The sequence below is a fragment of the Rhinopithecus bieti genome, unplaced genomic scaffold (assembly GCF_001698545.2).
Source record: "Rhinopithecus bieti isolate Rb0 unplaced genomic scaffold, ASM169854v2 scaffold_1017, whole genome shotgun sequence".
Lineage (NCBI taxonomy): Eukaryota > Metazoa > Chordata > Mammalia > Primates > Cercopithecidae > Rhinopithecus > Rhinopithecus bieti.
The window spans coordinates 1,871,100-1,896,181 of NW_016803657.1; the positions used below are offsets into that span (position 1 = coordinate 1,871,100).

A 25,082-nucleotide genomic window follows, 5' to 3' on the forward strand; every position below is an offset into this window, starting at 1 on the left:
ATTTAATCCTGGTTGAGTAGTTAGGAGCAACTTACCCTTTTATTACTTTGAAATGAAAGGAAGCATCACAGGGGCTTCTGTAAGAAACACTTGTGCACCTGTGTTTTCAGGGCTCCCGGGGAGCCCGCGTTCCTTTCCACTCTAATCCTGCTCCCCTGAGTCCTATCCATGAATGCTGGAGGAGCCGACAGAAGCGTATTTAAAAATACAGGAGGGCTGAAACTTTCCAGCAATTCTTCTTCCCTGTTGGCTTTTGAAATAAAGTCTAAACCATCATGATTATTTTTAAGTGGAAATGACTTTAGACTTTCTTCACAGTTACAAGTCACTGAATCGTTTTGAAATGGATTTTCATTAAGTTGACCGCTTAAGAGGTTGAAGAGCCTCTTCTGAGATGATTTTCCAGCCAAAGAAATGATTTTTCTCCCTCTTCTGTGTCTCACGTTGAAGAGCTGGTACAGAGGTTTCCTGCAGACCCGGGAGAGGTACGTGGGGCCAGTTAGGAGGGTCCTGGGGTTCACCTGAGTGGTTCGGAAGCCCTCGCCATGCCACGCCGACCCGTCAGAGCTGGTGGGGGTCGCCAGGCACGGCCAGGTGCACAGGCCTTAACGAAACACCAGGAGGAACACCCATCCACCTGGCACGGCTGTGATGAGGTCCGTGGCCAATCAGAGAGATTCTGAGAAAATAAAAGATAGGTCAGTAGGCGACCCCTGCCCTGGGCAGGGTCTTGGCTCGGTGCTGCCTGCCCCCATGGGTTCTGAAGAAGGCGGGTTCGTTGGAAAGGCTCAGAAATCTCTATAGATCACAGGGGCTCTCGCCGGTGTGGCTGTCTCAGACTGTGAGGACTCAGGCCCTCAAGCCCCTCTGCTGGGTTGCGGAGATCTCCAGAGACTGGCCACCCAGGGGGCTGGTGTCACGGCTCAGTGTGGGGTCAACAAGCCAGGTCCGGGTCCCTGCCCCTCCCCTGTGAGAGGCTGACACCGCCATGGGGGCCGTGGAGGGTGGAAGGGGAGACACCCGCTGCCTTCACCCCCAGCTCTCCTCTAAGGGCGGCATCTCCACTGAGCCGGTGGGAGCCAGGGAATGAGGTGTCCCAACAAGCAGCTCAGGTTTAGACGGGTGCTTGGAGCTGAGGTCCTTAGCATCTCAGCACAGCTGCCAGCCTCCGAGGCACCTGTGGGTCCATCCCACGTCCTCCACCAAGGATGACCTCACTGAACGGCCGCCACAACTCATGGCTCTCGCTGACGGCACGAGCGGGGTCCCGGGCAGCCTCATCAATGTGACTGTGGTCCTGACCTGGAACAATTGCAGGCTGGTGCGAGGGTCCCACGCTGGTGGGTCCTCCTCCTAAAACTCGGCACTGGGAGCCACTTCCAAGGCTGCCCACCAGGCATCTCGTTCATGGATGGGGATCACAGCCAGGACCCAGGGTCAGGCCACACCGTGCCCCACCCAGCACCCCACCACCCCCACCTCCAAGATGACTCCCTGTCAGCCCCACGGAGGCCACTCTAGGACCAGAAGCCAGGAAACGTCCCACCCAGGAGGGGCCCTTCACATCCGGACGAGGTCTCGGCACAACCTTCAGCACCTCCAGGTTCGTGTGAAACAGGAGGACTGTTGGGGCTCCGACGAGTGGGGAGTGAGTTTGCCTCCACGTGTACAGGAGGCTGCCCCTTTGCTGTGAGGAATGCATTTTCTGGGACGTTTCCTGCAATGTGTTCTGGCTGGTGTGTAAATAATTCCGCACGTCGCCGCCCGCCGGTCCTTCCTGGGCCCTGTGCCCTTCCCATTCCCAGTTCTCCTGACTCATACACGGCAGCCGAAAAAGAACCCCTGTGTTGAGCGGGATGCTCTTGGCTGCAGCTGGTCCAGGTCATGGCCGAGCCCAGCCGTGCCCCTCCTGCCCGCGGCCCTGTCGCTGGAGAGCTTACCGTCCTCACGCAAACAGTCCAGACCACAGTGGTGGTGCGTCGTGAGAATGACAGATGGGGGATGAGCAGGTGCCAGGGGTTTTAAATAAGACGGCCGTGTTTTGCCAAACGTCTCCCCCACGGGGTTGGAACAAGTGACGCCGAAATGGGCAGGAAGTGTGGACCGCGAACTCGGGGACCAAAAGGTCAGGCTGGAGTCACTGCCAGGGAGAACCCCTCGCCTTCCAGAGCTCTGCCGGCTGAAAGCCTGGCATTAAACAGCTTAATATATCTCGTTCATGACAGGTGGTGGTTTTCTGCTGTGTGAGTGATGAGATGATTACCCAGGATAGAAAGGCTAATTTTTGCCTCCGTGCCTTCATTTAGTAAGTCGGGGAGCTATTGTGTGTTTGCAGGAGTAAGAAAGTGTCTGTCTTATTTAGTTGTTGGCCTCCATGAGTTTGGCCCTGGAGAAGGGAATACAAGGGAAATGGGATAGAAAGACGGGGAGGGGGTGGGGAAGGACCGGCTTGTGGCTTCCATGACTCTCTGGAAGGTGCCCTGAGCATCTCAGGCCGTAGCCATGGAACCTGCAAACGTCACCTTCTTTGGAAAAGGGGTCTTTGGAGATGTGATTAAATTAAAGACTTCAAGATGAGGACTTTCCCTGGGCCCAAAATGCATTCCCCTGTCCTTATAAGAGGGAGGTGGAGGGAGATTAAACGCAGAGGAGGAGGCCAAGGGAAGCGGTTGCAGGGATGTGGCCACAGCCCAGGAGCTCCTGGAGCCCCCGAGCTGGGGGAGGCAGGAAGGATCCGCCCTGCGGTCTCCACAGGGAGCTCAGCCCTGCCCACACCTCAGCCTTGGATTTCTGGTCCCCAGGACGGGGGGAGAACAGATCCCCGTGGCTTCAAGTGCCCCTGTCTGTGGTTATTTATTACAGTGGAGCCTTGTGGCCTCTGTGTCCCGGCATTCGGAACACCAGGAGCCCTTCACGAGGCTCACTGGGGCGGTGGGTGGATGGAGGGTGGCCGGGCCGTCTGGTCCGCATGCCTCACCCTGGCCGGCGACCTCAGACAGGTCCCCGGTGTCTCCCCGATTCAGTGCTCCTGTCTGTAGAATGGGTGGAAAAACACCTGCCCTGTAAAGCTTGGTATCCGATGAGTCGCGATGTAGGAAGCTCTGAGGACAGAGCCTGGCACGTGGAAAGTCCTGTATGTTTACTGCTCTCGGTAATATACTGAATAAAACCCATTGGTGAATAAAGGGAAAAGCCGCATATCCACCTGGCTTCCGTGTGGACCTGCTGCCACACCCCGGTGGGTCCTGTAGCCCCAGCTGCTCGGGAGGCTGAGGTGGGAGGTTCGCTTGAGCCCAGGAAGTTGAGGCTGCAGTGAGCGATGAAAGAAAAGACGGCCAGGGAGATGATGCTGGAGGACACAGGCCAGGGTGGTCCCGGCCAGGGCAGCCAGGGCAGAGGCAGGAGCAGCAGCCCCAGCAGGACCCTCCCATCCGAGCAGCAGGACGTGGCCGACCCCAACCGTCACGAGACGGGAGACAGGGGTGGGTGCGCTGGGGGGTCTGTTCCGGGGCAGCGAGGACCCCTGGAGGGCAGAGCAGCAGCAGCAGCAGCAGCAGCAGCAGCAGCAGCAGCAAGTCCCGGGAGCCCGGGGTGGCCGGGGCTGGAGATGGCGCCTGACACAAGGGTGGTGGTGGATGACACGCATCAGCAGGGCCCCGTGGGAGGAGGGTCCCGGCATCAGTGGGGCCCTGTGGAAGGAGGGTCCCAGCATCAGTGAGGCCCCGTGGGAGGAGGGTCCCAGCTGAGGTCATCCAGCAGCTGCACCGTGTGGCCTGGGCTGGAAATGGTGCTCCTGGTAAGCCCAAGCGTGGTCAGGAGGCTGCCTGCCTGTTTCCAGGAGGGTGAGCAGGAGGCCTCAGGCACAGAGGAGCACCTGTGAGGTGCGCATGCGTCTGGCTGAGTGGGCACCTGGCGGTGTGTGCAGGCTTCCCGGCTCTTGTGGCCTCTCAGGCACCGGGGCTCTTTCTGCCTGTCTGGCAGGGTTTGGGAGGCGGTGGTTTTCCATAATGCATGAGAGGTTGGTGTTTGGCCCACCCCTCTTTGGGCCTCAGTTTCCCATCTCTGCCCAGGGGCCTGGGGTGGTCCTCGGTGCTGAACAGGACACCCAAGGACTCCACCCTCCGGCCCCAGCAGCCGCCGCCGCCCAGGGTTCTGCCTCAGGCTTTGCTGTCGATCTCTGCCACGGACCCGGCATCCGTTCCATCGGCCTCGTCGGGCTGTCCCTGCTTTGTGGAACACGCTGACCCGGGGAAGGAATCTGGCTCCCCCATCAGACCTGATGCCCCTTTCCCTGCTCGGCGGCCGGCCTGGCTGGGTAGCAGCGGGAGCAAGGAAGGACAGTGGCTGTTCACTCTACGGAAGGTGACACCCTGAGCTGCCTCCTCTGCCATGCTTCTTGGAGAAACCCTGGGGCACACCCCACTCCCCATCCACCTGGAGAGGGTGGGAGTCGGGGGCCCTGCGCGAGCAGATCTTGCCTGCCCGTCTGTTCTCCCACGTGTCCAGTGGAGAGAAGGCAGCCCAGCCCCCCACCTCTCAGACCCCGTCCAGGGACATCCCGTGGCTCCACAGAGCCGTCTCTTCCTGGACAGAGCAACCCTCAAGCCTCACACGTGGCCACGGTGCTCCCGGGTCACCACCTGCACTGACCGTCTCCGTGACTGCAGAGAAGAATGTCCCGAAGGTTTTGCAAATCAACTCACTCAAACTGCTTAGCACAGCGCTCAGCGCAGAGTGAGAGTCACGTAACTGTTGGCTTCTCGTCCCTCCCAGGCCTTGGTAATAAGCTGCCAGTTTCCTCTATTTTTAACCAAAGCAAACGTTTTCTATTTTCCCACACACTGAAGAGCATTGAAATGTTTGTTAGCGGCAACAGTGGGAACCGTTCTATGAGGAAGTGACACGTGGTCCTGACGGCGGTTGGAGGGGCCAGCTCCGGGAAGGCCCAGTGCCGCGGCTGAGCTGCCCCTCGGCCGTGCACGTTGCAGGACGGGGCACCCGGCGTGGTGTCCCTCTCGGTGAAGCCACAGTTGTTAAGGAGCCCTGAATTTTGGAGACACAACAAATCCTCTTGGAGCCAGGACCTCTCCAGGGATGGGTCGGGGAGCCAGCTCTGGGCCTGCAGCCCCAGCCTTCCTGGGCCCGAGGAGGCCAGTGCTCAGAGGGGCCCAGATCCAGGAGGAAACACGGACGTTCAGAACGGCAGGAGCCTGCGTGTGATTTCTGGAGGGCCCTGAAGAAAAGAGCACAGGCCTGAGACGCCTCAATGGGGGCGGCCGTGAGAGCCGTGGGGGCTCCTGTGAGGACGCGTCGCCCGGCCCAGGGATGCACGTGTGGTGTTTGTCACCCTCTCTCTGGCTCCTTCGTGAACAGCAGTGCCTTCTCGATCATTCGTGTCGTTTCCTAAGTGTTGTGAGCCTTAGCAACGATGGCCTGACCGGATTTGGAGGAAACAGGTCAGAGTTTTATAACCTTTCCAGCTGAGGCTAAATCACCATGTCCATCTGCCCTGCCTTCGTGTGGCCGGGAATCCTGTATTCCCCTCCTTGGCTGCTGGAACAAATCACCGCAAACGCAGTGTCTTCAGACAACACAAGCGCCCTCTTCCCAGCCCGAGTGCAGGGGTCCGAAAGGACGTGCAGGCTGAGCTCCCCCGGGAGGCCCAGGGAGGAGCCGTGTCCTGGCCCTTCCAGCTCCTGGAGGCTCCTGCATTCGCAACTGGGGTCCTTCCTCCACCCTGAGAGCCGGCCACACAGCGTCTGCCTCAGTCGGGTCTTCCTCAGCCCCTCCTGCGGGGACCCTGTGGTCTCTCCTTCCCCAGAGCCTCAGTCACATCTGCACAGTGCCTCCCGCCACGCGAGGCAGCAGTCACAGGTCCTGGGGTTCGGACACGGACAACTTTGGGGGACCATTACTCTGTCCGCCGCAGAAGGCCTGGGAGAGGTCAGCTCAGTCTTCATTCTCACTTTAGTGTGAATAACCACAATTAGTACACCTCCTGTGGTTTTTATCAGAGCTGAGGGAAGCCTTGTCACGGGTGCTGTGTCCCCCTGGGAGCTGCCTTCCTGCGCCTGCCTTTCCGGCGCACTTTGAGGCCCAGGGAGGCCGCCCCGGCAGGTGGAGAGGTGACCTCTGTGGGGCCTTCCTTAGTGAGGAGGAGCGCACGAGAGCCTTCCTGGGTTCGGCTGCCAGAATTTCACCCAGTTCTCCTCGTGCCCTCATTGGAACGGTGACCTCAGAGCGGCGGCCTGGGCCTCTTTCCCCAGCTGGGCTTTTACAAGGGTGACAAGCCCAGTCGGAGGTTTTGAAGTCAGCCTTTAAAACTTGTCACTGCTGCCCAGGACTGAGGCTGGGTGTGGCCAGGTGCAGCTTGATCTGGCCTCACAGCCCGTGGTGGGGGGTCCCAGGCCCTGACCCTCACTCCCTGTATTGGGGGTGGCGGGCCGAGGGCAGGGCTGGCGTGGCAGGACCGGGACTCCTCCTGACCCCTGGTCTTCTGGGGCCACAGGCTGTGGGTGTCTCTCGTGTTTGATGCAGGGGGCTTTGCTGAGAAGGTACTTGGAGAGAAGGAGCTGCTGCATGGGGTCTGCGGCCCCCAGCACCATCGGGGCATCCCTGGGCCCAGTGTCTGCCCTCAGCATGTGGCTCCTTCCTGCACAGTTCAGTAAGTGACTTAGGAAGAACAGAAAGGCGAGTGTTGAAAATCTGCCCTGTCCTTCCTGCTCTGAGGCTGTCCTGGCAGAGTCATGTGGAAGGTCTGGGACGGACGGCCTGGCCCAGGCCCTCCCTCTGTGGGCCAGCGAGCTCCCGTCCCTGCTGTTTCTCCAAGATGAGTCCCAAGAAGCCCACGGCGCTGGATGTCTCATGGGGACCTCGGCACCTGCTTCCCAGGAGCCCCCAGACCAGCACCCCTCTCAGGTGCAATGCAACGTGGCAGCTAGGCAGGCAGGGTGGGGAGAGCCAGGGAATGGGCCATGGTCATGCCAGGGATGGGCCACGGGCCACTTACTTCTCGAAAGTTCCCTGTGTGTTGAAAATGAGAGAAATGTCACATCACGTTAGCCCAGGCTGTGGCATTTTCAAACTGTTTACACTGAGCCCAGGCTGTGCCATTTTCAACTGTTTATGCTGAACATGCTGGTGTGTTCTGTCCGCACGGTCCAGGGTATCCGGCGCCTTCTCAAATGCCAGACGCACACGGACTGCCGATCTGTGAGCTCAACCCTGCGGCTAGCCCGGTGAGCCCGTGACATGAGTGTGGGTTGCGGTAACCGGACCTACGTCCACGTGAGGGGCAGCGGGTGCGAGTCTCAGGACGGCCGGGCGGGGGCGTTCTGTTCCACCCTGCACACAGTCGGCCTGTCTGTTTTTACTGATTTCCTTCTTCCAATGATGGTTTTTTTTTTTTTTTAATCATCTCATAAAAAGCAAAACCAGACGCCCTCCCTGAGCCCTGCTGAGGAGGCCCTGGGTAGCTGGCCCTTCCCTGAGAGCAGCGCTGTCTCCTTCCGCTCGGGTGGGGCCGGTGGCATTGGAGTTGCTGAAGTGGCCGGTCAGCTCAGCTTGCTGCTGGGAGGGACACTTTGTCTGGCCTGAGTTACGTGGGGGGTCAGTGGCGGATGGAGCTGCCCACCTGTCCCACTCGCTGGCAGTTTCCTGGCACGCTGACCAAGCTGGTGAGGACCGTGACTTCTGGGCCTGGGCCCAGGGCTCCCGGCATGCTTTGGACTGACCATTCCTGTTCCAGGAAGCATTCGGGCGACTGCCCTGTCTCTCCCCCAGCCATGGCACGCTCTGCTGCTCGGCCAACCCCACTGGATCTGATAACATCTTTCCACATTTCAAACCCTGACTCCTGGACAAGGAGACCATGCCTGTCATCTGCCCTCCTCACCTGGTACACCTTCTGTCAGGGCGCCCAGGAGGAAGGAGAGGCTGCCAGGTGACCGCTTCGGCCGAGTTCGTCCCCTTCCGTGCAGTGGGTTCAGTACTTTTCCAAAACCTTGTTCCTGGGGGCTGTATCAGCAGCACCCGCTCCTGATCTCTGTGCGGAAGGGAGCCTGAGCGTCTCCTGGCCGAGGTGAGAGGCTGAGCACCTCCTGGCCAAGGTGAGAGCTGGCCTGCTGGTCTCCGCCGAGGCTGCCCCTCTCCTCTCAACCTTGCAGGTGCGGAGAGAAAAATCCCAGTCTTCCCAGGTTGCCTGGCACTGCTGGCTTCTGGCAACCCTTGAGGTGTCCTTTGCAGCCCCTGTGAGCCACCTGGCTCTGAGAAGCCTGCATGGCTAGGCCAGGGGATTGAAGCCACAGATGCCTCCTGCTGTCACCAGTAGACCTGATCTCAGGTGTTTGTTGGCTGCCAAAACGTCCCCCCTTCCCCTCTCCCTCACCTGGGGACCCCCTGGGATCGTCTTGCTCCCATTTCTTACTCTGCAGAAAGGGAAACTGAGGCCTAGGGCCACCCAGCAAGCACTCTTTCTGCTCCCCTCATGAGTCAGGGGATGTCTCACCAGGGCACGCAGAGCACTTGATGGTGGTGATGATGATACGGATGGTTGATGGTTGGGGTTTCATGTGGAAGTGAGGCAGGGTGCCCTGGAGTCTGCAGACCCAGTGGCTGTCGAGCTCATCTGGATGCGTGGTCACAGGGCAGAAGACTCCAGGAGCATTTCAGAGCTTCTTCCAGGAGTGGAGCCTGGACAGAAAGCGTGCAATCACCACTTCCCTGAACTTCCTGGACTGTTCTAGGAAAAGGGGCATTCAGAAGCCAGGAACAGCCCGGAGGTGGCCCGTGGGGCAGATTGTCTTGTCCTGCATGTCAAAGCTGTGAGGATCCCGGAGCAGGCTGCCTCGGGGCTGGGAACAGAGCTGCTTGTTCTGTGAACAGCCAGGGTCATTGGGAACCCCCAGGTATGAAATGTAGGGATCAGGAACTGTGCTAGAACCAGATTGGCCTCAAGGCAGGGCCTGGTCCCTTCTCAGTGCACCAGGGCTTGGAGCCACCTGGATTCCACGTGCGTGAACTGCTCAGAGGAGTAGGCAGGGGCAAGGAGAGAGGGACAAAGGCCAAATCATTGGCAGAGAGAGAAGCTCACGTTTTAGCATCACATCCGTTGTCACCGTACCTCAGGTGATAACAGCTCAGGGTGCACTCATAGCAGCAGTGGTGGAGATGCTGGCGATGACGGTGCTGATGGTGATTGTGATGATGTTGACAGTGATGATGGAGATAATGTTGATGGTGTAATGAAAATGATGACGGTTATGATGGTGGTGGTGACCATGGTAGAAGTGATGGTGATAGTGATGATGGTGATGGAGGTAATGGTGACGGTGATGATGATGGTGGAGGTGATGGTGATGGTGGTGGAGGTGATGGTGGTGATGATGGTGGAGGTGATGGTGATGATGGTGGAGGTGATGGTGATGGTGATAGTGATGATAGCCATGGCAGGGGTAATGGGGGTAAATGGTGATAGTGATGATGATGTATGATGATGATAAGGATGGTAATGATGGTGGAGGTGACGATGGGGTGATGGTGGATGATAATAATGATGTGTGATGGTGATGAAGATGATGATAAGGAGATAATGATGGTGAGGTGATGTTCCATGGTAGAGGGTAATAGTGATAGTGATGATGATGGAGGGTGATGTTCATGGTAGAGGTAAATAGTGATAGTGATGATAATGGAGGTGATACCATGGGGTGGTATGATGATAGAGGAGATGGTGGAGGTGATGATGACGTGGAGGTGGTTTTGATAATGATGGGTGGTAGAAGTGATGGTGATGATGATACGGTGGTGATAATAAGGATGGCAATAATGGGTGGAGGGTTATGAATGGTGGTGATGTGGTGATGACCAATGGTAGTGGTAATGGTGTGGTGATGATGATGGTGGATGGTGATGGTGATGGTGGTGGAGGTGATTGGTGATGGCGGAGGTCATGGTGGTGATGATGGAGTATGGTGATGATGGTGATAGTGATGATGGTGATGATGGTGGAGGTGATGGTGGATGATGGTGATGGTGGTAGAGGTGACACTGGATAGAAATGAAGGAATGAGATGGCAAGAGCTCGAGGCGCAGATAGATCTAGACATCTTGGGACAATTCTTTGACTGACCTCCATTCATTCATTCTGTTTATGAAACGCCTGTTCGGAAACAGCACTTGGCCAGGCATGTGATCCAGAAAACCAGAACACTCTTGCCCTGGGGCCCTCCCCTTGGTCCAGCCGAACAATGCCCATCCAGTGTAGCCAGGGCCAGGCACTCCTTAGGGAAGAGCCACCTTCGCTCAGGCTCCAGGAAAACCCACAGAAGGCTTGAGACAGACCATGGGCAGGGGCTGCAGGGGCACTTCCGAAGGCAGTGGGCATGGGGCTGCAAACTTGAATCCTGGCTCCTGAGCACATCTCCCTGAGCAGGGGGCGGAGGGGAAGTAGAGGAGGGCAGGTGCTGGAGAGCCGACTCGTATTCTAGAGGGAACTGGTGGGGTTTATTACCTGACCTGGAAAGCCCCAAGTGGGGCCAGGGCTTATGGGTGGGTGAGCTTCAGGGGTGAATTTCCTGAAGGGGTGGTTTGTTGGAAGCTGCTTTCCTCCCTTACGCCTGGGGCTGCTCCCTCCCCTGCTTCCTCCTGCCCGGGGGCACCTGGTCTGGCCCCTTCCCTGGGACTTTCAGCCCGGCATGTGGCCTCGGAGCAGACGGAGCCCAGAGCAAATTCACTGCCCGCTGCCCTCCTGCCCGGGAGCGGAATGCAGGTCCAGGTGGGAGCCGCCAGATTGGATGTTGCTCTAATGACCGGATTTGTCAGGTGACTCAAGTCGGCAAAGTCATTCGTCTTCTGCGTGAACTTTGTCCCCTCTTTGCCAGTGAGGAGATCAGACTCCACCTTTTCAGGTCCACTAAATGCCGCTCCCAGCCCCTCTGCAAGGCTGTGCCAGGACAGATCGATGAGCCGGGTCCTAATCCCCGTCTCGCCAGGAGGCCTCCGACAGCGCTGTTCTGTGGGTTGTGTGTGTGTGCACTCCTGTGAGTGTCATATCTGTGGAACGCATGTGCATATCGGTGAACGCACCAAAAACACTGCACTTGTGAGTGTGTAAGCCTGTGGATGCACGTGGGCATGAAATGTGTTACGCACATGTATCTGCAGTACGTATGTTGGGTGCACCCACGTTTAATGTCATCCATCATGAGTGCCGTGTGTGCATTGTGAGTGTGCAGGTGTGTGCGTGTGCATGAGGTGGGTTTGTGTGCATGTGGTGTGCATGTGTGTGCATACTGCAGTGGGGTGGTCAGAATAAACCACCCAGCCATCCGGGCCTCAGGCCCCATGCCGATGGCTCACTGGACACTGCTGGGCCTGCCCCTCCCTGGGCCTCAGTTTCCCCAGAGGCCCCCTGAGCCTCTGGCAAGCCTGGAGAGCTCCTGTTGGACCGTCCCCATTATGACTTCACTGCTACTGAGACGTCCACATCACCACACGGTAGCTCCTACAGTGTACCAGGCCTGTGTTGCGTCCCACAACAGCCCTGGCAGGCAGCCTGCTCTTATTCTCCACTCTGGTTTGGAATCAGACTGGCGAGAGTTACGGTGGACAGCAGCAAGAGGACCACCCAGACCTGGAGATGTTGCCGTCTGTGGGCCTGGGGAATGCAGATCCTGACATAACGCCCTTCTGCAAGGCCTCGGTTGTACGGGACAAGGGGCATCTGCAGGACTGAACGATTCCAGAGGGTTCTTCCCTGGAGGCGACGGCCCAGAACAGCCCTGACTGAGGGAAGCAGAAGGAGGAGGGTGGAAGGAGGGCAGGCGGGCCGTGGGCCAGGGAGCAGTGACTGTTCAGTGCATGGGGGCAGGCCGGTGTGCTGGGGAGGGGGTGACTCGGCTCCCTCCATCCTGGGCCAGGGTGCGGGACGGACAATGAGCAGACAACCAGAGGCTTCAGAAGGCCCCCATTTTCAGAGCCCACTGGCGCACCGCTAGCCAGGTGTCCCATTAGATTAAGATAAAATCAGATTTAAAACTTAGATCCTGGAGGCTCTGTCCACAATTTCAGTTGTCCCACAGCCACGTGTGGCCCAGTGGCTGCCGAGTTGGACAGCACAGAAGGTCACGTCCATCACTGAGGAAGCATCATGATAGGCGGGCTGGGGGTGAAGAAGGTGGCCCCAGGCGCCCACACAAGGGGCCAGGCGAGAGGGACATGGAGTGGCTGTGTGTCCAGGGGACCTGGCCTGGGTGAAACAGCTGCCCCGCAAGACAGTACTTAAAGAAACCTGTGGCCAGCCTGGGAACCTGGGCCCCAAGGAGACCTGTGCCAGCTGGGAACCTGTGCCACCCCAGGGAGACCCTGTGCCAGCCCGGAACCTGGGCCCCCAAGAGGACCTGTGCCACCCGGGAGACCTGTGCCAGCCGGGAGACCTGGGCCCCAAGAGACTTGTGCCACCCAAGAGACCTGTGCCAGCCGGGAGACCTGGGCCAGCTGGGAGACCTGGGCCCCAAGAGACTTGTGCCAGCCGGGAGACCTGGACACTGCCTCTGCAGTGGAAGTTCTAGGAGCTCACAGTTTTCTAACTGCTTTATCAGGCACTGTGTGGTGCAGGGCTTTGCCCCAGGTGCCTACAGTGAATTCTGACTGCCAACTAATAAGTCGCTGAGGATTTTCTAAAGAAAATAAAAATAATAATAATGATGATGATTTTTTGGAGACAGGGTCTCACTGTGTCATCCCGGCTGGATTGCAGTGGTCACTGCAGCCTTGACCTCCTGGGCTCAAGTGATCCTCCCATCTCAGCCTCCTGTGTAGCTGGGACCACAGGTCCACCATGCCCAGCTAATTGTTTATTTTCCGTAGAGATGGGGTCTCACTATGTTTCCCAGGCTGGCCGTGAACTCCTGGACTCATGCTGGGCCGTTCCGGGGAGTCACTGTGCAGACGTGTGGCCCGAAGTTTACAGAAAAGAAATCTCGCCTCCATCTGGATTTCTCTTTTTCCAGCTAAAAGTTACTGAAATCTAGTAGAACTCGTGTTCTGTGGAACGAGTTTTGCTCAAAGCCAATCCTTCCAAGTTGAATACGACGACGGCCTTTTAACCTCAAAAATACCCAACATTCCAGCAGCTACCACCCCTGGAACTGCGGGCTGACTGCAGCGGACCGTTTGGTCTGACTTTTAGTGGTTTAGAAAAATGAAATCCATTTGTCAGCACCTAAATACCCGGGAGATTCCTCAAGGTCTAGACTCTTTCTCTTGAACCTCAGGATCCCGGCCAGCCTCGGCCTCGGCTCTGCAGGGCGACCCTGCGGGCAGCGCGTTCAGTTTGCCGCCGCACCTGCCCCGCCCTGCCCCACAGGCCGACCCTCCTTTGCTGCTGGTGTGCACAGAGACGGCGACAACCGCAGACCCGCGGGGTCATGAAGGAAATGTGTCCTTCAGGCACCAACCCACCATCCGCATTTTATGTTTAAGTAGCTCCTGGAATCCCCATCTGGCCTCGTGCCTACTCGGGGCCCTGTCAAGGCAAATGTTATGTGGGATCGTGGAAAGTGATCTGTTCCATTTCTAGCAGCCCAGACTGGTTCTTAGAAAGGCCGTGCGTGGTACAAATCCTTAACCCCCAGCAAGAAATGTTCAGGGAACGCGGAGCATTGTGGCCACAGCTGTCTGAGAACAGTGTGGGAGGAAGGGAGCCCTGGGCTGGTGTGTCATTGACAGCCTGTGACCCGGACGTGGTCTCCCCCAAGGGACGTGGACGTCCCACTCGGGTCCTGAGCCCTGCCCTGCTGTTCGTGCAGTGACGATGTCGGCCCGTGGCAGGGCCAGGATGCTCCCAGGAGTCGGGCGGACCTCCGCTGCGTATATGGAAGGAAGGACCCGGCCGGAGAAGCCAAGGGTTGGGAAGGTTACTGCGGCGTCTGGAGTCTGCGTTGCTGGAGTGCTGGAGCCCGGAAGGAACGCCGTCAGCCCTGAGTGGGAGGTGTGGGCCGCAGGGTGTGCGAGCTGGGGATTCCTGCCAGCTCTGTTCCCAGCACCTGGAAAGGTCACCAGCCTTTGATTCTGGTAAATTCTTCCTGGGTCGGGGGCTGAGTTCCCTCCCTGGGCCTGGCCTGGGAGGACGCCTGGGATGGGCTCTCCCTCCGGTGGAGGCGGGGGCCAGCCTTGGTGGAGGAAGCATGCTTCCCCTCAGACATGATCTTGACAATCGGTCAACATTTCCACCATGACCACATCAGTCAAACGCTTGCGGGGACAAGCACCGCACAGGGCCCTGCGGCTCGGCCCCCCTTCCCCTGGAGTGTTGGCTTGAGACACAGGAGCCCTGTGGTGTTTACGGAACGACACGAACCTTTCTTTCGTAAGAAGCCCCACCTGTGGCCTCGTGCCCCTTGGCCAGGGTGGAGGGACAGGGCAGTGCCCGCATTGTCCTTCTTGGCCTCCTACTGTGGGAGGCGTTGACGGCAGAGCCAAGGGGTCCTGGAGGCCGTGGGGGAGACTCGGAAATGGGGGGGTGGGAGGTGCCAGGGTGCACACAGCCAACCGGGGCTGAGCCCGGCCTGGGACCCTGAGCCCAGCCTCTCCCCCGCGGTGTGACTGTGGGTCCAGGGTGGGTGTGCCGGGCCCCCCCAGCCAGTGCAGGAGAGGCCTTTGAGCTGCTTATCTGAGAAGGGGCCACTGCGGCCCCCACTTTTCAGATGAGGAAACTGCAACAGACGGCGCTTGTGTCGCTGTAGGGGATGGGGGACGCACACGGGGTCTCGGGTCGCGGCAGTAGGTTGAAGAGCAGCCTGTGAATCTGAGTAAGACCCAAGTAAGAGTGCGCCTAGGGTTGACTGGACCCAAATCCGTGGGTGGGCGCGTGAGTGTCCTGAGGCACTTGGTGAGGAAACGCGCCCTGAGCCTGCGTCTGCTGGCCTTGTTTCCTGATTAAAAACTGGTGTCGTGCTCCCTGGGTGCTGGGCAGGCTGCCGCCCTGCTCACCCTCACAGACAGCCACAGGCCCGCCTGACACCCCCAGCCCGCATCCTGCTGTGCTCTGGAGCCTCTGCCCTGCTTCTCCAAGGGGCCGAGCAGGGCTGGGCGGTGGTCAGGGGCCTGGCTCCAGGCTTGGTCTCAGGTGTCCTGGCTCCCCCAGCCCCAGGCTCCCACCACGTGCAGAGCTGAGCCCCTGGCACTGGGACAGGAATGGGGAGTTCGTGGAGCCCAGGTGGCTCTTTCGACCCGGGCTGTTCACATGGAGAGTGGACCTCCTGCCCCCGGCCCGGGCCCCCTCTCTCCCCAAGGCCAGGACAGTGCTTGCGTGTGCTAAGCATGCTAGCTCTGCTGCATGAATTAATGAATGAATGAACAAGCAAATGGATGGGACCCAGGAGCCCTGGGCTGAGCCACCAACGCTGGCCCCTAAGGAAGTCACCCACTCTCTGGCCTCCGTGTACCCATCTGTAAGTGTGTGAGCGTGTGACCTCCAGGTCTCCCTCGTCACGGGACAGCCCCATGGATTGCAGGCCTGGGTGACAGCAGCAAGGGAGTCCACTGAGCAGCAGCCAGGTCCCGTGGGCAGCCAGCACCCCCGAGAGCAGCTAACGGGGTCTCTGTTCCCTGCAGGGCATCTGCCTGCCCCTCGACTTAGGGACCCAGACCCAGGCCTCGTGCTGCTGGGAGGGCCCCTGACAACCCCAACGTCCACTGGGTCCTGGAGAAGCCAGGCTGGGAGTTGGGTGGACCTGGTGCTGGGCCATCCAGGCGTTCTTTACCCCACCCTCCTCCTTCACCCCACCCTGCTTTAGGGGCAGGCTCAAAGCAGCCTGTCCTGGGCCTGGGGCACCCAGGCAGCATTAAATCCCCATGGTCGGCATCACCAGCCCCTCACTTTCCATGTAGAGAAACGGGGACAGCGAGGGGCAGCTGCTGACCAGCGTCCACTGCGGGCGAGGTGGCCGGCGGCCGCTGGTGGCCCAGCTGGGGCTTTGCGTTGGATGTCACAGGTGGGCACCCGAAGTTCCAGCAGCGTTCGCCTCTGCTCACTGGGCTGGGGGGCTTGCAGAGGGCAGAGGCTCCTCCTTGCTGCGGCATCTGGGAAGGTTTTGTGGAGTTTGCCTTTGAGCCGGGCCTTGAAAATGACTTGCATTTGAAGCTTCAGCCAACAGACCTCAAAATTACAGGGTGTGGGAACATGCTGTGCACACACCGTCTGTGTAGGGCTGGAAACCGTGAGTCCAACAGCCTGTCTGCAGGCCTTGTCAGAGCCTTTATGACGCGCGTGTGGACGGGGAAGACCTGGCGGGGCGGTCAGGAGGAACTACTGCCCGAACTCCAGGCTTCTCTGACCGATGACTTCTTGAGTGCTGAGAAGTTGGGGCCCGGCCGTCTGTAAGACACTCGTTAGGAAATGCTAACAGCCGTCTGGAGATGTGAAGGGAAGGTCGTCCCAGGAGGGCGGAACAGCATGCACAAAGACAGGAGTGTGGAGGGCCAGGAGACAAGCGTGGGAAGCCGCTGACAGCCATGACCCCAGCTTGAGAGACGGGAAGCAGCTCAGTGGGAACTGAGGCCAACCGGGGGGTCCTGCAGGCCGGGGTGCCTTGCTGGGCGGGAGGAGGGAGGCCTTGGAAAATGGATCAGGTCACCTCTTCTAGGTTTCAGAAAGAGGACCCATGGGCAGCCGCCAGAAAGCCCCCAGCCTCCCTCACGTCCCTTCCAGGGAGCTGGCGGGCAGGGAGGCAGGTGTGGGGGGCAGCTGGTCCGACCTGACCCTGGCCTCCGGGCCCACACCTGGGGAGGTCCGTCTCGTTTGTTGAGGGGCCTCCTCTTGCACCAGGGCCTGGCCCCTCCCCATGTGTGGGCCCTCGCGGCCTACGCTCTGCCTGAATCTCTGGGCTCCAGGCAAGAGCGGCTTCTCGGGAGAATCCGTTTGGCTGGTGGCGTGGACCTGGGTGGGCTGTAAATACTTAATAACCAACTCCCCGGGCGGAAGAAGCCTGATCTGCAGTTTGCCCGTTTCCGTGGTGTAAGAACTGCCCCCCGGGCTGATTTCAAGGTCACCAGCGTGGAGTTGGGAGCACCTGGGGTGTTGCTGCTAGAGGTGACTTTGGCTCTTGGCTGCAAGAGACAGAAACCCCTAATCAGGAAGGGACGAGACCCTGGTGTCTGTCGCTTCTGAAAGGAATGTATTTAACATAAGTCGATATCATTTAATTTTTAATGATGATTGTGTTTCTTGACAGCAACATCCTTGGAAAGAGAACAGTGAGCTCTGGAGGGCCGAACCCGGCACGTCCCGCCTCCTCCGGCACCTGGAGGCTTTCTCAGTGACAAACCGTTTCCGTTTCTGTCCTGTTTTTGCAGACAAACGAGGGAGCAGGAGACGCCCCCTGACTTTTTTTATTTCTCTGACTACGAGAGGCACAACGCGGAGATTGCAGCCTTCCACCTGGACAGGTGAGCCCTTCCTCCTTCCATGCTCCCGGGCGCTCAGACCCACCGGTGAGCCGGGCCATCCTGTGCTGGACACAGCAGGACGGCATCGTCACCTTGGTCACCATCAGGCAGCTCCGGTGCCTGCTCTCCCCCTACCCCGAGTGCTGCCCTGACCAGGCCCTGTGCGTTCCCGTAGCCCACACAACACGCGGTAGGGAGACCCTTTCGTATCCCCCTCTTATAGACGAGAAACGGAGGCAGTGAGAGGCCATTTGCCCAGATCCCCATGCTCCTAACCGTCCCTCTCTCACGCAGGGAGAGGGTGCCTGCCCTCAGGGCACCTTAATCCAGGTGGGCCCCTCCGGCACCCCCACCGTTAGGGCAGACGGGAGGCACAGAAGCTGCTGTGCGGTCTGTAATAGAGGAAAAGGAACGAGGGAAGGAGGCAGGGAGGGAAGGGGGAGTATTTAGTGCCGCGAATCTTAACACGGAGTCACAGGGCATGGATGTCTCTAGGAGACCAAAGCAGGCTTCCCGAGGAGGAGGAAGCCATGTTCGCAATGAGGGGGCCTGGGAGGCCCGGCGGTCGCCTGTCTCCGCTGCCCCAGCCCAGCAGAAAGTGAACCCGTCGTGAGGGTCAGCTTGGCCCTGCTGCTGGGAAGTGGGGGGTCCGTGTTCATTACCCTCCAGGGGCAGTTCACGGGCCTGGCCCTGGGTCCAGAGGGGGCCCGTGGATTGAGGGACCTTGCCCTGGTGCAGTGGAGGGAGGAGGCGCCACCCTCGGCCCCCTAGAGCCTCCCTGCCTGCCTCTCAGGGCCCTGACACGTCCCAGCCCGGGGTGCGGCCCCAGGGCCAGCAGCACTGGCATTGGCCTGGGCCAGTTGGAATACAGAGTCCTGGGCTCCACCCAGACCTGGGACCAGAATCTGCATTTTCACAAGGTCCCTAGTGACGTGGGCGCACGTTGGAATTTAAAGGGTTTTTTTTTTTTTTTTTTTTTTTTTTTTTTTGAGACGGAGTCTTGCTCCTGTTGCCCCGGGCTCGAGTGCAGTGGCCGGATCCAGCCACTGCAAGCCACCTCCCAGGTTTACGCCATTCTCCTGCCTCCAGTCTCCCGAGAGCTGGGACACAGTGCCGCCACTCGCCTCGGCTAGTTTTTTTTTTTGATTTTTTAGTAAGACGGTTCACCAGGATGGTCTCGATCTCCTGACCTTGTGATCTGCCCACCTCGGCCTCCCAGAGTGCTGGGACTACAGGCTTGAGCCACCGCGCCCGGCCGAAAGGGCTTTTTTAAAGATCAAAGTCTTCTGTGGCGACTACAGAAATCGCCAGAAGCCCGATTTTCAGCCATTTCAGCTGTATCTAGAACAGCCTGAACCCATAAAAGGGCTTTTCTATGAAAAGAGAGATAGTGGCCACCAAGCCAGGGAGGGTCACTCATTAGGAAACAGCCCTGCTCGGATCAATGTGTTCATAAAGCAGGACACAGAGCCCGGTGCCCAGGCGAGCCGTCTGACAGGTGGAGGGGGCAGGTGCTCCACACAGAGGCACGGTCAGGCCCCGGGTCGGCCCTGGCAGACGGCCCACGTTCCTCCACACCTGGTCATCTCGCCTCGCAGGATAATCACCACGTCCTCCGTCAGCAAGAAGAGCTCTCGCCCTGCGTTCTCCACTTAATTAAGCGAGTGGGAGCCTGCGGTGTGGTTCAGAGAGAGTTCCATTAAAAGTGGTGCCTTTAATTTAATTTTGTTTTAAATTTAGCCCTGGAATGAGGGCAGGCTTTAGCTATGTGGGCAGTTGGCGATATGTGCCCATTAGCGAGGCGACGCCAGCCCCGGTCCCTCAGGGGCCTCTCCCGCCCCCATCACAGCAGGGCCAGGCAGAGCCACCGGGCCTAGGGCTGGGTTTATTCGGAGGCAGGACAGAGGCCCGCTCAGCCGCACAGAGTGCAGAGCCTCCCACGCCCCCTTCTTGCCAGGATCCTGGACTTCCGCCGGGTTCCTCCCGTGGCCGGCAGGATGGTCAACATGACCAAGGAGATCCGGGACGTCACACGGGACAAGAAGCTCTGGAGGACCTTCTTCATCTCTCCAGGTAGCCTGGCACGGGGAGCGCACATTCATCTCTCCAGGTAGCCTGGCACGGGGGGCGCACATTCATCTCTCCAGGTAGCCTGGCATGGGGGGCCCACATTCATCTCTCCAGGTAGCCTGGGACGGGGGGCCTGCACTGAACCCACAGTGACGGGGCTTGAGTACCTCTAACTAAAAGAAACCACGTGCAGTGCCGTTCCCAACCCACCTCCCACGTAGGGTGCCCTGTGCCCCCTTCCACACCAGGTGCCAACCCACAGACAGCTTCAAGGTGGCATCATCACCATTTAACCAATGTCCTACCATGCACAGAGAGGCTGTTTCTTCCATTTGTTTGTTTATTTTAACTGGTGAAACGATTCACCTGCAGGAGGTCCTAGCCTCTCAAGGGAGCCTTCTCCAGGTGGCCCAGCCAGCAGACCTGCCTGGGACCTGCCCACCCAGATTTAAACACACCCAGCAGGACCCCCGTCGTATAGCAACAGGGTGGGCGGCCTCCCCGGCCTTGGTGAAGCGGCTGGACTGTGAGCGGGGCTCGCCCCGGTCCCCAGTCCCTGGTGCCCTTGTGGGGATACAGGATGACCTGAATGTTAGGAGGGAATAGATGTCTCTGTTGGTGCTGAGGTTTATAAAACCTTCAAGACTCTACGTGATAAGTACAGTGCACACATAAACACACTATTTTCTACTTAATTATCTACCCAGGTTGCTTTAACCCTGACATTTGGGCTGGGTGTGGTGGCTCATGCCTGTAATCTCAGCATTCGGGGAAGCCAAGAGGGGGAGGGTCACTTGATTTCAGGAGTTTGAGACCAGACTGGGCAACATGGCCAGACCCCTGTCTACAGGAAATCAATAAATTAGCAGCTGTGGTGGTGCTTGTCTGTGGTCACAGCTACTCGGGAGGCTGAGGCAGGAGGATTGCTTGAGCCCAGGAGTGGAGGCTGTCGTGAGTGGGGATCGTGCCAGAGCCCTCCAGCCTGGGCAACAGAGTGAGACCCTGTCTCAAAAAAAAAAAAAGAAAGAAAGAAACTGGCATTAGTGGCTCCGCCGAGGGCTCAGTCCTCCCCTCCGAGCGCCTCCCTTGCGCCAGGCCCCTGCCGCACAGCCTGTTCCCATTTCCGCCGCGCACCTGCCGAGCTCTGGGACACTCCCCTGCCTGTCCTGAACTCGGTCCCCTGCTTTTCCATCTTGAAGGTCAAGAGTGGTCCCAGCGGTGGTGGGTGCTGCAGAATGAAGGCACCCAGTGGTCACCCCAGGATACCCCGCAGAGCAAGGACCCCACTAGGGAGGGCCCCCCGGATTGGAGGCTCTCGCCGTCTGGGGCCTCAGCCGCTCTCCTGGCCCGTCTGTTTAATTCATGCAGATAAAATCCAATTAGGGCCCCTGATTAGCTGCATCTTCGGATTTGCTGGCGCATAAAACCTTGACCTGAAAGCTCATTTCCTGCAGATGTTTCGGATCGATGTGCGGACTCTGCACTTTCTCTTAACTGCATTCATGAATTTGTCAGAATCAGGCCTCTGAATCTATGATTTAATTAAGTTTCGTTCCGTCAGCCGGGGCTCACAGAGATCCTCATTTGTTTTCTTCCTCTCAAAGCCCATTAATAAGAGAAAAATAGGACAGAAAGCTCCACAGAGGCAGGAAGAAGGGCTCCCTTCCCTGGCCCAGTGGTGCCTGGCCCTACACACCAGGAATCGGGGCAGAGGCAGAGCCTGAGTGTGGGGGTCTTTGAGGGATCCCCAGTCCGCTGTGCTTGAGCCAGGCACACCCCCAGTGACGGGGAACGCATTGGCTCACAGATAATTCAGTCCCTGTTTGGATGGCTTGAGCTGTCCATCTTTTCTAAGGGGCTGAAACTCACCTCCCCACCCTGGGAGTCCAGGGCTTCCTAAGCACGACTGAGCTCTGGCCGCTGTCAGCCGTTGGGTGGACCCTGACTGCACTGTCCGGGCACTGCCTCCTGCCCCACCGTTCACAGGACTGACCGCCCTGCAACCCGCTATGCACACCCTGGTGCCCGCTGAGGCTGGGCTCCACCCCGGTGATGCCTGGATGCCTGACTGCTTCTTATCCACGTCGTTTTACAATTTTTATTGCAACTTTTACAGTGATATATTTCAAAGGTTCCAAAGACTGACATTCTCCATCCTCAGGTGCCAGCACCTTGTGCAGTGACGGCGGGAATTCCTCCAGCTTAGGTTCGATTCTCTGCGTTGCAGACCAGGCTGTCAGTTCAGGACCGACTGAAAGAGACAGTCACAGGGTCGTGCAGGGAGGGGGCAAAGACACCCATTGATGCTGAGAACGTGCCCTGCCTGGCCCTGCTCCGAGCAGCATCTCCGGAACTCCTCACTTCATTGTAAAATGAGCCTGTCGGGGCAGGTCGCTTCCTCCCCATTTTTAAGGTCTTACTGAGTGACTGGGCACAGAGGCTCATGCCTGTAATCCCAGCACTGGGAGGATCACTTGAGCCCAGGAGTTCAAGCTCAGCCTGGACAACAGAGTGAGACCCCATCTCTACAAAAAATGAAACAGTCAGCCAGGTCTGGTGGCGTGCACCTGCGAGTCCAGCAACTCGAGAGGCTGAGGCAGGAGGATGGCTTGAGCCCAGGAGGTCAAGGCTGCAGTGAGCTATGATCGCACACCACTGCTCTGCAGCCTGGGTGACAGAGTGAGACCCCGTCTCAAAAAAAAAGAAGACTGAGTTGATTATCAGTCCAACCAGGTGTATTAAGTCACTTCTACGTCCCATGTTGGCTGATGTTGGAATCCCCAGGTCCTCAGCAGGCCGGGGACGGTGGTCACCGGGGCACCCCTGAGCTCTGCACTGCAAGCCGGCCATCGACCACCTTTGCTGCCATTGCTGGAATCCCTTCTCACGTCTCCCTGGAGCCACCACTTTGATTACGCGTTCTGGCAGCTTCCCTGGCCACTCCTGGTTTCTGGATATTAGTTGCGTTTTCCAGGGCAACACAAGTTTCTCCCCTGAGATCCCAAGATGTCCTCGGCCGCCGGAGGTCCCAACAGTTCCGTCTCCCTGCCCGGACAGATAAGTCCTTGAATCTCCCAGAGCAGCCAGGCCCAGCATTGCCGGACACCTTGGAACACAGCCCCCGGGACCCCACTGCTGCCACTCCGGCCACTGTGCCCTGTCAGTGCGATTTCTTCCAGAAGCCTCTATGAGCACTTGGCTTTCTCTAAAGCAGCAGGGAGGGGCGCAGGAGCCAGCCTGGATTCCTCTTCTAGAGAACAAAATCTGTTCCGATTCGTTTGCTCCACTTTGCTTTGCGTACATCTCCTGACCGCGGATACCAGGTGACCTCAGAGGCTCTGCAGGAGCCCAGGGCACGTCAGAGGGCTGAGCCCACTGCAGACACCCCCTCGGCCTCCCGTGGCCTGAATGACCCTCCTGTGGGGTCAGTCAGAAAAGGGAAAAACCCATCAGCCAGGGCAAAGTGAGGGAACAAGAGGCAGCCCGGACCAGTGCTTGGGGAAGGTGGGCTCTGGGAGGGGGAAGTAGGAGGGTGAGCCCTACGCAGCCCCCTGCCCCGCGTAGGGATTATGGAGCTCAGGTTCGGAGAGGGCAGTTAGGATCCCAGCACCGCATGGCTGTGTAGGGGCCGGGCCACAGCCAGAGCCCACCTCTCCTAAGCCCCAAACGCTCACAGAACTCACTCCCCCACTTCTCATGTAAGTTACCGTCTGCACGCCGCACACATCCCAGAGGTGCACAGGTCGTCCACACACAGCTTTGCGTTTCTGCAAGGTGAGCGCCCCCAGGCCCAGGCCCAGGTGCCCCGCAGCTCCAGAAGCCACTCAGCCCGACACAGCCTGGACAGAAGGGTTTGCCATCATTCGCTTCGCCTTTTTTCCTGCCACGGCGGCCTGGGCTTGGCAGAGTGGTCATCAGGAGTCTCTCCAGTGCTGTGTCCAGCTTAAACGCACGTGGAAGGTGGCAGGTTTCCAGCTATGGACCCGCTTCGCGTAGCCAGAGCCACTGCCCTAAATAACAGTGTCCGCTGGGCCCACAGCTGTCCAGGGTGGCAGGTGGCAGACATCCGCCTTGCAAAACTCTCCGCCTGCAGGGTCAGCCCCCTGACACAGTCAGAGAAAGGAATGGTCAGAGATGCTCCAGCCGCAGGGTGAAGGGGCCATCCTGGTCCTTGTCAGGAGCCACACTCTTGCCCAGCTGTGCCCTCCAGGAGGCCAACTGTGACGCCATTTTCGGGTGACTGGAGGAGGCAGGATCTCTCCTGGGTGTGTCTGGGACCCTGGCTTTCTCCTTGCTGTTTGTGTCTTTTATTATCACTAAAATGGAAAAGGACTCACACTCGTTCCTCCCAGAAAGCCCAGCCCTCCAAGTTCAGGGCAGCCTGCGTTACCTTGACAGCTGCCTTCCCGCGGCTTCCTTGTGTGATTCCCAGCCCGGGATGCAGGCGTTGCTGGGACCCCCGCTTCCTGGGCGAGGGGCTGGGCACAGAGCAGGGAGGCACTCGCCCGAGGTCACACAGCTCAGGCCCTTCTAACTCCACCCGGGAGGCCCCTTTAATACCCGACTTGGATCTGCAAAGAGGGATGGCCAGGGGCCCGAGAAATGCCTTTCTCTTTTAACCTGATACCATCTGAAACCGGCTTAGCCGAGGACGGCAAGTGAATTTTAAGCCTCCAGCCAACGAGTGCTCAGGTGAAGATTTTGCTCCTGAAATGGAGCTCCTGCCCCGGGGGGACTGCCTCGTCCAACCGTGGGCTGCTGATTAATCTGTATCAACATGCGACAGGATTGCAGCTGGTCTTTCTTTGATCGTTCTTACAGTAATTACCCAGCATTGGCACTGGGGAGAGGGGGCGTGGGAAGGAGGGGCAGGCAGGTGATCGGGGCGTTGGGGCCAGACCAGCCGGGACCTGCTGGATGCGTGGGATGTGGTGGGAGTCACCCCATTTCCTCTCAGAACCTCAACTTATTCAGCTAAGAAAGGGTAGCCCATACCGGCCGCCCTCCCGTTCACTCCGCTGGGAAGTGCCCTGCCGAACCTGTCTTCAGATCCCACGGGGAGGCTGCCCTGCAGCCTGGAGGCTCCAGGAACACCCCGAGAGACCCTTGGAATCACTCAGCCCAGCTGCATGGCTCGAGGAGGGACCTCTTTGGCTGAGACGTCAGCCGTGTGCTCAAATAGCAGAAATCCTGGGCCTGGGGGTGCTGTGGTGAGGTTCGTGGCTCTGGCCCCAACAAAACCACGTTCTCACCAGTTCTACAGCCCCAGACTTTCCAGAGTTTCTCCACAAACAAATAAAGCATGAAAAACGATTCAGTCAGCAAATAAAGTCAGGAATAGCGCCCTCCGCCGGGCCTCCAGCATCAGGGCAGTGAACCCCCTACTGCTAGCGGGTCTGGACAGCTCTTGCATTTTTCTCATTATTTTTTATTTATTAAGGTATAATTCGTGTACCACAAAATTTACCACTTAAAAGCGTACAGTTCCATGGCTTTTAGTATATTCACAATGGTGTGCCACCGTCACCACTGTCTAAATCCAGAACGTCTCCCTGACCCCAAAA

At 58.6% G+C, this 25,082-nt stretch overlaps 1 protein-coding gene across 1 annotated transcript in view; it reads left to right on the forward strand.

The window, feature by feature from the left end:
• The window catches only part of FAM20C (FAM20C golgi associated secretory pathway kinase), a 63,279-nt gene that overhangs the window by 32,842 nt on the left and 5,355 nt on the right, over nt 1-25,082 (forward strand). Inside the window, 2 exon segments of the mRNA XM_017892253.1 lie at nt 17,356-17,448; nt 19,406-19,521. Of these exon segments, the coding sequence (XP_017747742.1) occupies nt 17,356-17,448; nt 19,406-19,521 (209 nt within the window).